At 46.6% G+C, this 15,529-nt stretch overlaps 1 protein-coding gene across 2 annotated transcripts in view; it reads left to right on the top strand.

Moving 5' to 3' along the window:
- The first annotated feature begins 1,157 nt into the window (after positions 1-1,157).
- Positions 1,158-15,529, top strand: part of TMEM184B (transmembrane protein 184B) — a 30,191-nt gene continuing 15,819 nt past the window's right edge. For both annotated transcript variants that reach the window (XM_058023251.1, XM_058023250.1), the window contains exons 1-2: positions 1,158-1,237; positions 13,661-13,921. In XM_058023251.1, the coding sequence (XP_057879234.1) occupies positions 13,721-13,921 (201 nt within the window). In that variant the 5' untranslated portion in view covers positions 1,158-1,237; positions 13,661-13,720. The remainder of the gene's footprint in view (positions 1,238-13,660; positions 13,922-15,529) is intronic.

Here is a 15,529-nt window from a genome sequence, read left to right as displayed (position 1 = left end):
CAAACCCTTGAAACTTATTTTCAGAAACACCTGCTGGGAATAAATGATGGATCTTGGTGACTTCGCAAATTCTTTCCAAGCCTGTTCTTTGCCAGCTGGCCAGGAAGAGCTATTCCTTTGTTTCCCTGCTGCATGGGTCTTTCAGCTCCAGGGATGAGTGTAGGGGGGTTGGGAAGAGGAAAGTAGTTCCAGGGGTATGGGGTTTTCTGCTGTTACCTCTATCCTGCATTTGCCCTGCCTCCATTTTGAGTATGTTTTTGCTGGATCAGAATGCAAGTGGACTTTTTCACTTGTAAATCAAATCCTGTTTTCTGTGGGAAAGGGGACGTTTCTTGTGTACAGGACAGCACTGCCCTCCCTGCAGCTCGGGGGAGGCAGCAGAGCCGTGATCTGGCAGGGTCCAGGAGCTGTGGGGATGTTTGGGGCAGGAGCTCTGCCCTGGGACGGAGCGGGAATGCGCTGCCATTTCGGGCCATGTGTGGTAGGAGCTCCGTATCTGTTTCAAGATGGGCAAGGGGACTTGTAGTTCAGCAGGAGAAAAGGAGAAAATCATCAAAATCATCAACCCTGTCGCGGGTAGGAGGCCGCCTCCTTTTGCTAACACAGGCGTATTAAACGTTCTAGGGTGTGGTGCGTTTGTTTTCTTCCTTCGTTCGGCTTTTGTGGTTTTGTTTTTTTTTTTTTTTTTTTTTTTTTTTTTTTTTTTTTTTGTTAGACTCAGAGTGCCTTGTTCAGACTTGAGTAGAGGCACGGCTTTGCTTTCCAGCACCTCTCCGTGTGTTTGCGTCACTCGGGGTTCGGGGGAAATCTGCGCTGCTAAGGTCGGGTGGAAATCTACCTGGGGAGGCTCTTCCTGAGGCCAGTCCTGCCTTTAGCCGTCCGGGAAGAGCCGCTGGCCAGCAGGCCGGCCCGCCCGTGTGCCCGGCCCCGGGCCGCGCACGGCCCCGCCCGCCGCTGCGCGAAGCCGCCGCGTCAGCCGCGCCCGGCGGCGCTGCCCCTTTAAGAGAGCCGCGGTGACGTCATCCTGGTCCCCCTCCTTCGCGGGCAGTGGGCGGCGCGCTCGGTGCCGTGCGCAGGCGCCGAGGGAGGGCCGGGCCGGGCCCGGCGTCGCCATGGGCTCCTGAGGCCTCCGCGCCCCCGCGCCGGTGCCGGCGCCGCCCGCGGGGCAGCGGGCAGGGCCCGACCCGACCCCTCCTCGCCCCACCGGGCTGGGCCGCGCCCGCCCGCCCGCTGCACGGTAAGACGTGGCGGGGGCGGCTGCGGGCGCGCGGGCCGGGCCGGAGCGGAGGGGCCGCGCTGGCGCGGGGGCGGCTCGTTGTGGCGCCCACGGACTCACCTTGCGCCCCGCCTCGGCCCGGTGTGGTCGCTGTTCCCGCTCCCCCGCATTGCTCCTCCCGTTCCCCGGCGTAACCCGCGCTGCTCCTCCCGTCCCCGCTCAGCCCTCCGCCCCGTTCCCCCCACGGTGTGCGCCCCCTTCTCCTCAGGGCTGCCCCCGCCATTCCGCTCCGCGCACATTCCTCCGTACCAGCGCACACACCGCCCGCCCCCGCGTCTACCCGCAGCGCCCAGGGCAGCCCCCACCCCGGGCAGCCCACCCCGTTCCTTGCTCTCCCTCCTTCCCCGCAGCCTGTCCTTGCTGCAGCTGTTCCGCTCTCGCTGTGCACGCACACGCCCCAGCACAGCCCCCTCGTTCCCAGCGCTGTCACGCTCCTGGGTGCCCTTGGGTGGGTGTCACTGCGTGCACGGCTGTGTCTGTTCGGGGTGGGCTGGGAGCTCAGTAGGCTGTAGTGACGTGGTGGGCACCAGGTTTGTGTGTGCTGGGGTTCCTTTGGTTCTGGGTGGACTGACAGATACCTCGTGCATGTGCTGGTGTGGTAGGTGTGTGCGGAGGCTGATACTGTGCCTGCGTTCTCTTGCACTGTCGGTGAGTTGTGGTGGGTCTCGTTCGGATGCTCGTGGTGACTCGAAATCTCAATTGCTCTGAAAGGGCTAAAGTCAGCCTCGTCAGCTGCAGCTTGTAGTGGAAGGAGGGCTTTGGGAGAACGTGTGCGTGATTGAGTTCTGATGAATTGTGGAAAGGAACTAGAGTGATTTCAGGGACAGCTCTCTGAAGGCTGCCTGGAACACTCTGAAGCTGTCAAGAGTGGGTGGAGGAGGAGGAGTGGGAAATCTAGAGGAAATAGTGAAGATGGGTTCTGCTTACAGAAAGTTTCAGATTGTTCTTGACATGTAAGGAGCTTGAACAGGAGTAATTATTGAAGACATCAAGACAGGTTTCCCCAGAGAGAAGACTGTTTACCTCTGTTAAAGATAAAAATAGAAGACACTGATCAATAACAGAGCAAAGGCTAATAGGGTAAATAGAAATGGCTTTCCTATCCTGCAAAAAAAAGAAAACAATCAATGAAAACGTAATAGAGCATACATCCCACTAACAAAGACTTGGCTCTTTTAATACAGCAGTTGACTGTGCCTTTGAACTTGTGTTGCTGGAAGTTACCCTTTGGTCTAAGAGCTTAGCAGCCTCCCTAAAAGGGAACACAGATTTCTCTAGAAATGTTGGTGTTATTCAGGTTTCTAATACTAAAGGTTTGTATTTGTGTGATACTGTTTGTCAAAAAAATAAACTCTCACACTTTTTAGGATGTTGGCTAAGTACTAAACAATACACGTTTTGGGAGAGCTTTTATTATGGTGGAGGTATCCCAGAAAGGCCTACTTCAGGCTTTCTTTTCACCATTGTTCCCAAGAAAATTGGTTTCAAAGCTGCTCTGGTCTAAGGGAGCAGGTTTTTAGGTCCTTAATACTGCCATTATTACAGTTGTGCTGTAAACCTTAGGTGGCATGGAAGCAGCAGGTGGGTTCCTGTGCATCTGGAGCAGGAGTGATTTGGTCCTGCTGCAGAATGGCTGGGGAGCTTTGCCAGTGGAGTCAGCGTTTCTGACCAGCTCGGTGGAGCGGGCAGGTGTTTGCTTTGTGATCCACTCGGGGCTCTGCATCGGTTCAGAGTGCTGGACGAGTGGAGCAAGGGGATGAGCCAGCCACTCCCAGCCACTGGGCACCTTTGGGACTTCAGTTTGTCTGTCTCCTTAGGACACGTGGCGGTCTAAAGGGGAAGGTTCTTAGATAAACTGGTCAGAAACTGAAGTTCAGTGTGACTAGCTGGTCTGGCTAGACAGCATTCTGAGCTGTATGGTCTCTAACCATTTGACAGAATCCAGCTAGAAATCTGCCTTGTTCTCTGTCAGGTTCTTTGCTGTTTGCTGGTAGCAGGCTGGGAGGTGAGCTTTTGCAATTGGGGATTAGGATTCTTTTCTTCTCATGGATAAAAGAAGGGTGGGTGGGTTTTTTTCCTAGCACAAAATAGCTTTTAAAACACCTCCTTCCCCCTCAAAAAAGGTAGTTCTTTTTTCTACCCAGTTCTACTGCTGCACTAACTAAAGCATCTAATAATCATGTTTTGGTATGAGATGACAACCTCTTAATTTCCACATGGGGAACTTACCCTTCATTCCTTCTCCCTTCCTGTTTTGGTTTCGCTTTTAATTGGCTTATGTTTACATTGAGGGAGATAATTGTTACCTGCTCCTTCTAGCAAAAGTGCCTGTTTCATTTTCCAGCAGCTCTAAGGATATCTTTGAGCTCTTGCAGGAATGTGGTGGAAGCAGTGAATTCCTCAGGAGATGTTTGTTGTTTGGTCCTGGCTGCTTCAAGAGCCCAGTGTTGTATTGAATGAAGTTTGAAGTAAAACACGAAGTTTCAAATCAGACTTGCTGATTCTGAAGTGCCATTGCTATGACTCGTTTTTTCAGTGTTTCCAGCCTAAAACTGAGGAAACCAAGGAAAGCAGCAGTGAATGTACAGGTTGACCTGTCTACAATATGAAGAGGACAGCACAGCCTCGGAGAGAAATTGCATTTAGCCTTTGTACAGTCGAGTTTTCTAGTACACGCCTGCTGCTGGCTGCCCGTGTAACAAAGCAGCTGGGTGTTATTGAGCGGCCCTGGCTGGGGGCAGAAGCTCTTCTCTGCTTTAGAGTTTGTGATTGATTGTGCTTGTCAAGGCCCTGGAAATTTGAGGTGCTGTAGAGAATAGCACTGGGTTGGAGTTTTGTGTGCTGCCTTGCCCAGCTGTTTGCTTGGAATGCTGTGTCTGTTGTGTGCTGTTCTCGCTTCTTCCCAGACTCATTGGGGTTTGCTTTCTTGTGGTGGAAGAGTGGTTTCCTGTCAAGACATCACACCCTGCCAGCGTGCTTGGGACTCTGAAAGCAGTTTGACACTGTGATAAGATGAATTGAAACTCTTAGCTAAAACAACTGTAAAATATTACAGTGCTTGAACTGAAAACACCCTTATAGTAAGGGATTTAGGGTATTTTTTTCTTTCCCCCCCCTCCCATTTTTTTCTGGGGTTTGGTGGGTTTTTTCTGTATATGTTGGTTTTTTTTTTTTCCCTGCATGGACTACTTTTGGGGAGAGCAACTGGACTTGTTCTCAGAGCATCAATTCCCCAGGAAAGTTTTGGAAGTGAAATTCTGCCAGATAAAGCTGTGAGTTGCAACCACCCTCCAGGAGTCTCACCTCAGAGTCTCTCTCTTCTAACAAGAGGTGGGGGCTGGAGTACTTGCTCATAGCCAGGTTCTCTCTCTTTAAAAATCAGGTCAACCTCCATGGGGTTTTTGTTTCTGATGGTGTAAGTAACATGTCTGGGAAGGCAGCAGAGCAAGCTGTGTCCAGGGAAAATACAGTGTATAGGCAAGCTGCTCAGGAACTGTGCTGTATCTGGCTTTGACCAGGTCTTTATAGCCCTCGAGGGGAACAATTCACAGGAACCTGAAAAGGGAAATAACTGACATTCTACCTGCAGTATTAACCCATACACTGCCTGGCTGTTTGTCTGCCCACCCTCAAGTCTGTCTCTGTATTGAAAGGATGGGAATGTTGCTATTATTATCTTACAGTCACAGTGCCTGGGAGTCTGATGATACTGAAAGGATCAGCTATTTGAGGATGTTGTGTAATGAAGAGTGACCAAGAGCCCAGAGAGTTGGTGTCATGGCCTCACGTTTTTTTGTGTCTAGCCCCAAAGCGTCCATCTCTGCCTGGGTATTTTGTACATGTGGCCCCCGATCAACTTGCTAGTAAAAAAAAATCCCTCTGATTCAGCAAAGAAAATGACTGCAACATGTTACACAGTGCAGCAGTGAGGCTTCAAGAAGGAGATGAGATGAAATAATGCCTTAAAAGCTGACCTTGCAGACCCAGTGTTCCCTCCTCAGGCTGCAGAACATGACGTGGATGCTGTTGGAGGCTGCTGAGCTGATTGCTTGGGAGCCTGCAGCTGCCTGGTCATCTCCAGCACAGATACAGCCTCACCAGCAGTCATGTAGCTGTGTCTCTGTCCAAGTTACTTGAAATGAATGTGGACAAGTCAGTCACTTCAAGAGGCAGGTTGGAAGTGAGTGAATTTCTCTTCCTGGCTCACCATATCTTGTCTCTTCCTTGCTCTTTTTGCTATGAAAGAATGGTTAGTGGTGGGTGAAGCCACTTGCAGCTGTTTGTCCTGTCAGCTGGGAGTGACTTCTGTCCTCCAAACTCTTCTGACTTACAGACTTCCTTTCCCCCCTCCCAATGACTTTGTGATGGCACTGATTTTACAAGAGTCTTAAGCCAAAAGTCATTCATACAAATTCCCTTTCAAGTAACTTCATGCAACTGCATAATTTAATGTCAGAGCATCTGGAAACATTGAGTTGAAGCTTTGTCCTTTTTTTAAGCACGCACCCTCTCGGGTTGATGCTTGACATGATTTTTTTCTCTATAGAGAAGATGCATTGCTGCTGATGGCTTTTAGTATAAAGAGACTCCCGTGAGTCCAGGAATACAAAGGTCCTAATTCAGCTTTCAGAACTTTGCCTCTGCAGTATTTTTATTAACAAAATGGCTTTATAGTGAGTGCGGCCTTGCGTGCTTTGTTGAGAATCACTGATTTTACTCCTGCAGCGTTCATCACTGCTACATGTCTGCACCAGAGAATGATTGCTGGGGAAGTCAGATGTGCCATTGCCCTCATATGCACCACTGCACAGTTGCCTAGACCTCTGATAAGATGTCTGGGTTCTTTCAGCTCATTTACTTGCTAAATTGAAGTGTGGATCTGATCTGATAGATTCTATATGTCATCTTCTGGATGGAGAAATATACTCTAATGTATTAGAAAAACTTCCTTTGTGTGTGACTGCCACAAGTTCAATACTTTTCCATGCTGCTGTAGAGTTTGAGTTTTGGTTCTTCTTAAAAGAACCATATACCCAGTGGTAATTTAAAAACTGTTGTCTACCCTGTCTTGGCACTCAGAGGTGGGAAACAAAAAAAAAAAAAAGTGTTGGTGGAATAAGTTCTGATTTGACTTTGTTCTTGAGAGTTTGGAAAATGAAATGCAAACATCCTCTGTCATGTGGGACACAATTGTTTACAACACATCCTTTTTTCTTCTTGCCTCTTTCCCCTCTGCCAGTTGCAGAATATCTTTACACTCTTTCTGTGTTTCTCCCCTGGGAGCAGAGGGCTTGCCTGGTTTATGTGGGGTTGGGCTGTTGGGAGTATGGGAAAGGGATGCAGTGCGTGGCCCAAGTGTATTTCTTCCTGTTCTCAAAGCAGAAAAGGTTGGGGAACATCCCTCCTCCTCCTCTCCCTCCCCCTTTCTCTCTTTTTCCCGTCTCCTTCCAAAAAAGGGACTAGATGTTAGATATTGACCCATCACAATGTGGGTCAGTCCACAAAAAAAAAAAAAAAATAGGAGGAGGAGGATGGGGGGAGGAGGGCTGTGCAAATACAGTGAGACAACAGAAATTAATAGAGCAGAAAAAAACTCTGGAAAGAAGAGTGCATGGCTCAGGGTAAAAGGGTTTTGTTGTTGATTCTAAGTTTTTTTAATGGGCACATGGGGAGGGGAAGCTTCTCTTAGGATGACTATAGGCTAGCAAAATGGGTGGGGGCTGTGTGAGCTGCATGTGCAGAAGATTTTTGTGGTATTCTCAGATTTTAGTTTCCCTAAAATGAGGAACATAGGAATGTGACCTTGTTGAAGGTTAAATTGTTTATGTGTACAGTGCAGTCTTACGTGTATGTAGGCATGGGATCATCTCTTGAGTATGGCTTAGTGGGTGTGTACCTTGCCATGTGGTTTGGTCTCCCTTAGGTGCCTGACTCCTCTGCCTTCTGCTTCTGAGCTGAAGGCTCCCTGTCCCACTCTTGCTGACCCTACTGGTCCTCTGTCCCAGTGACACTTTCCCCTTGTTTCACTGACTGTACTGACAGCTGGGAAATTGAGACTGGGGCATCTCTGCAGACTGCTCACTCCTGAAGAGATAACACCGAGGAGAGCTGCATTTGGACCTGCACTTGTTGTGCAGACAGACAAGCACGTTAAGCTGCCATGGGGTGCAGCAGCTGCAGGCACTGTGTGTGTTTGTGAGCCTGGTGAGTGCCTGTCTTGTGACTGAGCACAGCATTGCTCATGTGTGTTCACAGCTACCCATGTGTGCCTGTGTGCCAGGTGTGCCTTGTGGGCAGACTTGGACACACTTGAAGTTAAGAAAGCTTTGCCCAGCATGTGCAGTAAAATGTAGATGAGTTGTACTAGTTGAAATTGCATGCCAGGTCACATTCTTAACTCTGATTGTTTTGGGAGTGCTACTGGAGAGCTTAAAAATGCTCTGTTGGGACCTTTTCATGTCTCATAGCTAAGTAAACTAGATGCTACCCCAGAGAGCAAAAGCAATTTAAGAAGTAATAAATGTGAAAGCATTTGATTTTTCTTGGATTGCTATCACTGATTTCAGCTGTGCCAATGACTCTCTTACTGTGTAGTGTAGTGCTATTTTGTCCTATCTACCTGCTCCTTTTCCTCCCTTTTGTCATTTCAGCTGGTGATGCCGTCCCATTGGATGTTGAAAACACCTTGGATTAATTATTTATCATATATATCTAGCACAATAAAAAGAGCTGGTCCCAGTTGGCAATTGTAGGCGTTGTTATAATTAAAATGGTCTAAAATAAACATTGAACCATTTTGTCCTGTGTTTTTGTATTCCTTGTAAGTCTAGGACACATTGTCAAAAACATTAAGCTGCTGCTTTCACTAATACAGAGCTCTTGCTTGTGTCCTAATAAATGCAGAAAGTTCAGGCTCTGATTTATCTATGGCATGGCACTTCTGTATTGGCCTTTTTGGATCCAGAATAAAGATAATTTAATGGAGAAACTCTTGAAGAAATAAGAATTTGAGGGGAATGGGAAATGTTTTTGTGGTATTTTAACCAAGTTCAGTATGGTGGATATTTAAATCAGTGTGACTGTGGAGTAGGTTTTAAGGAAGAACATTGTCTTGTCTCGTAGCTCTCCAGGAGAACCTTGCAGCCAGGTTGTGTGTGTTTTTTTGGTGTGTGTCTTATACAGCAGAAGGAGGCTTAGCTGTTAAGACTCTTTCATGGGATAGCTTTGTGTATCATTCTTTGCTCACTCAGCAGTTTAGAAATTAAATACTTTCAGCCTTGGATGAGATGATCTATTTTAAAACCACAGATTGTTTTTGCAGATGGGAGAGAACAGCTTCCGAGTCCTGCTGTTGGGGGTTCTTTTCCTTTTGGCACTGGGGTAGGTCTTGATCAGAGCAGGCAAACACCTCCTCCTTTACTAGATTCTGTTGGAATATTCAGATGTACTATGGAACTAAAGGACCATGCATGAACCTTTCTTCCCTCCTCTTACACCGCTTTTGTTGCATCAGAAGTGAGGTTTTCATATTTTTTCATAAACAATTTATGTTTGTTTATGTAGAAATAGCTCCTCCTCAGTGGTAACATTTTCCATGCCTTTATGCAAGCCAAAAAAGAAGTTTTTTGTTTTCACTTTTGCCACATCCTGTCTGTTTTCTGTTTTGAGTTTATTTTCAGCAGAAGAAGCTGCCATGTTAATGTTGGAGACAGGAGGTCTCTATTTCCAAAAGATACAGGACTGGCAATCTGCTCCTGATGGAGAATTAGTGTGCTGGTTTTTCTGTGGATGCAGGCTGTGTGGACACATCCCTGCTACTTTACATCTGTGTGGTGTCATTAAGAGAACTGGTCCCCATGCCATTTGGAGCTTCTTCTCTATCAAGAATCTTTGTAACAGTGTTCTGGATCCCTGGGTTTTTGTCAGGATAGTTATCTTGATAGAAACAGCACAGGCTTTGTTTTGTTTTCTTTTCCTTTCCTTTCATTGAGAGTCCCCCCAATACTCCTGAAGTGTTTTCAGAAGATGTGTTAGGTAAGTGTAAGAGGTTTGATGTTTAAGCTAATGCCCTGGCAGCACAAGGCCTTGTCTTGCTCTAACATACATAACTTGTGATGACATCTGGGCAGGAGCAGGTGACAGCTTGTAGGGGATGGGAGTGTGATCCCTGCCTTCCCTGTTGGGAGGTGGTTGTGTATAGACCTCAGTACTGCCAGAAACTCCTGTAACCCATGTAGAAGAATCATACTAGCTCTGGTCCAAGTTTCTTGTGGCCATCCTGGAATACACCTAACCTGTGTCCAAAAGTCCTGCGTGTTTATGTAGATGTACTTTTATGTGTGCTTGTTTCCAGTTTCCAAAGTTTGGTGCTTTTCAGGTCTCTGTTGTGGTCCTGTTATGTTGCAGGTTACCTCTGGGGGGAGCAAGGTAGTCACTTGGAGATCGGGAAAGCTCCAAGAGTGAAATCTAGAAGTTTTGAAATATTTTCCTTTGATATGTTTAGGAGAGCTCTCCAGAGAGGGAGAATAAGTGTGCAAGGAACTTTACTCTTCCTTGAACTGAAAGCAATGATGAAACAGGTGGGAAGAGAAAACAGGATATGGCAGAAGAGTAAGAAATGCTTCAAAATTTAGTTTGCATTAGATTGGTTTGTATTGCATTGGTAATTTGGGTTTCCAAATGCCCCTAATTTGACATATGGTAATGTCAAATGCTTTCCTCGTGGTTTGGTACCTTGCAGTGCTGGGAACTGTATGGACAGAGAACAAAAAGATGGTTGTTCCAGGGAGCTTGAAATGCACAAGAAACAACAGAGAAATACAGCCAGCTGGGAGGAGCACCAGGAAAGAGATCACAGCCAGGAGGTGATGGAGGTGAATAGGGAATAGCTGTATGGCTGTTGGAAAGTACCTTTTTACCCAGGCATGAGAGTAAGCAGGAAAGTGTGTTGTGGTGCTGGCTTGGGCTGTGATGGAGGTAGATGTCTAAGAAATAAATGTCAAAACACATTCACAGTGTAAGAGGGAAGCTGCTGATACCAAGGCACTGGATCTACCTTATCAAGGCAGTATTTTTGCTGTGACATGTTCCCAGGCAGTACCTTTTCTGGGCTTTTGTGGGCTTGTGTCCTGTTGCGCAGTGGAAGAGACATCTCAGAAGCAAGGCCTGTTGGGACGAGTTGCCACAGCCAACCCTCACAATGCTCTTTTTAAAAAGGCAGAAGAGGAGCTAGCAGACTGAGCTGGTGGCAGTGAATGAGCTGAAATCCACTTTCCCGATTAAGGCTCCAGTCATCTGTGCTATTACCTGTTTCTTAAGTATAGACTGGAATTGCTCTTACACCTTCAGCTTCTTGCATACAGTAGAATTTCATAACAACAGCTTTGTGCACTACTTATACCTGTCACTGTAGCTGTGTTGTGTGGGACTTGAGGAGATTAGAAGGGATAATTTGGAAGGCTTATGTTAATTTTGTGGATTTTAGAGTACAGCGTTCCTTCATGTTTCACTAGCAAGGAGAATGAGCTGCAAACTGATGCATAGAACCAATAAAAGGTGTCAAGGAAATAAAATGGTGTCCTCAGGGGCAGCCCTGAATGCTCATAGGTGAGGTGGTTTGGGTAGCAGATGTAAGCCCTGTTTGTAAGAGAGTTTGTGTATTTTCTTTCAGAACACAGTGGTGGAAAAAGTTATTTCAATGACTGTGTGAATTGAAGGAGATTAGGTGAAGAATGATGCTCAATCCTGTAATTAATGGCTGTTGATGTATAATCACAAGGGGGCAGTGTTAAGATTGCATACACAACTTCAATTTATGACTGACCTTGCTTATGAATACATAACCCTTGTCATGACAAAATGCTTGTTGGTTACTTTTTGCTGTTTTTACTTATTTTTAAGTGAGTGCAGAGACACAGAAGAATTCCCTTTCAGATCCTCAGTTCTCTTGATGTTACTGCTGCTGCATTTGGGTCTCTGCTGCTGATCTGGTTTGATTAGCTGGAGTGTGCAGGTCCAGGCCCTGTTTCTCCTGGCACCTGCGGTCTGCTGTACAGATCCTCTCCCCCATGAACTTTTGGAAGGGCTTAGCAGCTTCCTGTCTTGCATAGCTCCCAAAGTGCACTGGGATGTGCAGGACTGCAGCTGGCTGGACTTTATTTAGGGTTGCGTTAACCACAGGTGCATCTGCTCTGATTTCATTTTAGATGTGCCCTTCTTGAGCTTTGTGGAAGCACTCTCAGCACTGTGCATATTCAATTGCTTCAGAAGTTACTTGGGTAGAAATTCCTTTCTTTTAAAAGCAATAAAAGCCTTGCTAACTTGTGACATCTCCACCCAGCCTCCATCTCTCCAAATATTTAGATATAGTACAGATGATGAAATATGTGTGTGTATGTGTGTGTGTGTATGCTTAGAAAGCTCAAAACTTAAGTTACATTTTCTGTACTGATCAGGACTGGAGAGGAGTTATCCTACTGTACATGCAGTTATGGAAAGCTGTAACTCAGAGCAGGGATCTGTTGGAAAGAACAAAGAAAAGCCAGGTTTGACAATTATTTTGTAAATTAAAGCACAGCACTTGTGCAGCTCCACCTATAGTAAGACATGCTTAAACAAATCTGAGTGTTTCCCAGAACATTTCTTTTCCCCCGTGGAAGAAAGCAGAAAGGAGGTGGAGTGTGACATAAGGTAACATCAGACTGCTGCACACTGGTGATACGAGTGTGTGTTTTGGAAAAGCCCGTGCTAAAGGGGCCATTTTTGTGCCTTAGTGTGCATGTGAAAAGGACTTGCTACTGGCACTCTGCTTTTACTGGGTACCTGTTCCCTAGTTTGTGCTGTGGCTTCGGGTGGAACAGGGCTGGGGCAGTTCCTCTGTGAACATGTATTCTCTTTTGTGTTCTGTAACAACTTGTCAGTAGATGACAGATGTGCCCTTCCCTGCTGCAGCTGTAAACTCCGGCGATGGATCATTGGCCTTTCCAAAGCCCTTTCCATCCACTGATCATAAAGGCCTGTGTAGGAGCAATGACTTGAGCTTTTATAGAAGTGCTCTTGTGAAAAATATTAGGAGGTTATCAGAAGGAGGCAATATTATGCTGTTCCCTTTGATAGGGGGATCAGAAGCAGCTCTTCTAATGGACAGAACCAATGGCTGCCTGCTTGTGATCTTGGTTTAAGTGGATTATCTTCCTACAGTCCAGAGGTCACACTAGAGCCTGCTTATGACCAAATTGAAAATAATAGCTACTTTAGATCTTAGACCTTCAAGAATTTGTTCCATTGAAAGAAAATAGCTTTTTAGCCAGGAAATGGCCAAGGGTCATGCTGCTTTGAAATCTTGCATATTCTTGTGTTCTGTATGTGATTTTATGTGTCAGCTGGCTTTTAAAAGCCGATCAGGTTAAATTCACATCATGTAGAAAACAATGCAAAGTTAGTAACATTAATAACAGGCTGGCTAAATCTACTATGCCATACAAATTTTGGTAAAAGCATGACTTTCATGCTGTTCACACTGTCAAAATGAGAAGAGCTTTCAGTTCATATCCTTCAGCTTTGGGCTGAGTGTGGTTTTCAGCATGGCTGTAGGAGAGGTGGGTATTGCTTGCTGGAGGAATTAGGATATTCTTCTCTCTGTCCCCTTCCTGCACAGGGACACTGTGGCACATGTTCTTGTTGCTTGTTGCTGCTTGGCAGGCTAACCATGACAGTAGGACACAGCAGAATAGCCTGTACTCTTATGGAAAATAGAGATGTTAACTTAAGTGTGCCTGTCATCTTCCAGTAGGAATGGTTTAGACACCTCCTTCTGATCTTTTTACAAGGGTGTGTAGTGATAGGACTAAGGGAAATGGCTTTAAACTGTGAGTAGGTTAAATTAGATGTTAGGAAGAAATTCTTTGCTGTGAGAGAGGTGAGACAGTGGCACAGGTTGCCCACAGGAGTTAGGGATGCTCCATCCTTTGAAGTGTTCAGGGACAGGTTTGTTGGAGTCTGAGCAACCTGGTCTAGTGGAAGGAGTCCCTGGCCCATAGCACAGGGCTTGGAACTAGATGGTCCCTTAAGGTCTTTTCCAATCCAAACCATTCTATGATTCTGTGATCTCTGGTGAATGCTGTATTCATCTTATATGTTTTTGTTGCAGAAGGGGGGTGATGATGACAGTGGCCAGATTTCATGATCTCTGGGGGGCTGTCAGAGGTTTCTGAGTGCCACATGGTCTGTTATATCACAAGGGGTGGCAGTGGCAGACACACCCAGGTCCTGTTCACAAAGCATGTGAGCAGCCTGGTGGAAGGCATGTGAGAGATGCAAAGTTCTGTTACATTCCTGACTCCTTTCAGCTGGGTTCAATTGCTTTGTGGTTCTCTTCCCTGACAGGTCTTGGCCCGTGGGCAGCTCTTTAGCAATCCCAACTGGAACCTCACACCAAAAGGCACCATGATTATGATGACTGATGTCACTGCAGCCCCCAGACTGGGGTCAACTGCCACCACTCCAGCTGTGGCTCCTAACTTCTCCTGGATGCCAGAGGATGGCAGCCCCACGGCTGTGGAGCAGCCAATATTCCTCATGACCACTGCTGCTCAGGCTATCTCAGGTTTCTTTGTATGGACAGCTTTGCTCATCACCTGCCATCAGGTAAAACCCTGGCACTTGTACTTCTCATCCTTTCCTTTTCCCCAAATGAAGAACAGACCATTTCCACAGTGTGAATGGAGAGGAAGCACACTCTTTAAAACTAGCAGGTGTAAAACATTTCACCATCTCTTGAAGGTTTTCAGAATGGTGTGTTATCTTAGGTCATCCTTTCACAGGTCTTTAGCTGAATATTGCCATTTTTTATTGTGTCAGCTGTTAGCTAAAAGATCCTAGTCACCTGTTGTTTGACATTCCTCCTTTGATCTCCTGTGCCAGTGGATTCCACAGGCTGAACTCTGCTGCGGAAAGGAGTAGCAGGAAATGTTTCATTTTAATTTTTTCCTCCTCCCCTCTCTCTGGGGCAGGTGTCCTGGGAGCCTAAGTCAAACCCTGCATCCTGTTCTCTGCCTCTCTTTCATGCAGTTGTCATGTGAACTGAAAAATACAGTGGGGAAACACAAGTCCTGTTATTTATCAACCCATGTTTTGTACCTGTTGGATTGTAGATTCCAGAGTGATGACTAGAATGTAGAAAAGTACAGCCTATTGGTGGAGTACAGGAGCTAGTGAAGGTAAAAAATGGATTAGTCACAGATGAATAAGAGTAATACCTGCAGTTTCACCAGCTTGGGTAACAATTACAAGTGCCATGGATCCTCCTGTCAAATTGATCACCTGCTGAGGGTAGGAAGAAATTTTCGCATTGCACAGTTAGGCATTAATGGCCTTCTCTGAAGATACTCATGGAAGTCAGTGCCAGAGAGACACTGCTGATTGGAACACGCTGTTGTCCTCTTACACAGCAGCAGTTCCTGTGCTCTCCCAGGCACACGGATCACTGGGCTCTTCTGACATCCCAAGGGCAAAGCTTGGAGTCATCTGAACTCTGGTGTCAGCTGTCTCTGTGCTGGGTGAGATGTGTCACTGGGATTGTCGCAAGGCAAAAATATCTCTAAGGTTTGTTAGCTTACTTTCAACCTGTTCTCCTCAGGAAATGAGTGTTTTGTGAGCTCCTCACGGGTCAAGAAGAGGAATCAGAAGTGGTTTTGAGCATTTCATAGGGAAAGGAAACAGAAGTATTTTTGAGCCCTTCAGTCGGTTTTGACCAGGGAGGAACAAGCAACAGACAGCTGGGGAGGCACAAGCCCCTCTCCCTTACAGTGCAAAGATGAGAGTGTATGTTTTTTTTAGTCTCTGGAGAATCCTCATAGCACCCCAAAATGCAGGGTGAAGCTTCAAACAAATGCTTGTACCTCTTCAGGCAGCAGAATCAGTCAGTGGTGAGGCACATATGTAGTCAGCTGGCTGTTACTAATTCCAGCAGCTGGGACAGCAGCTTAGTGAGAATTGCTGTACAGAGGCCTTGCCTCTCCTGACTCCGTGGTCAAGAGAGTGTACCCACAAATGGTGCTGAAGCTCTGCCTGTGTTATTAGGGCATTGCAGGGGTTGTGCTCATCTTCAGGGTGTGCTTGTGGTCAGTACCTTTTTGGGGAGGTGGGTATTCTGTAAAAAAGCATCTTGGGTGTGGGATTTAATGATGGCTAAGGAGCTGTGAGTGGTGGGAGCGGGAAGGGTGGGGGATGCTGTGCTCCCCCCAGCCAGTGACT

The sequence above is a fragment of the Melospiza georgiana genome, chromosome 4 (assembly GCF_028018845.1).
Source record: "Melospiza georgiana isolate bMelGeo1 chromosome 4, bMelGeo1.pri, whole genome shotgun sequence".
Classification (NCBI taxonomy): Eukaryota; Metazoa; Chordata; class Aves; order Passeriformes; family Passerellidae; genus Melospiza; species Melospiza georgiana.
Note: the sequence above shows the minus strand (reverse complement) of the source record. Positions and strands in the feature narration are given on the sequence as shown.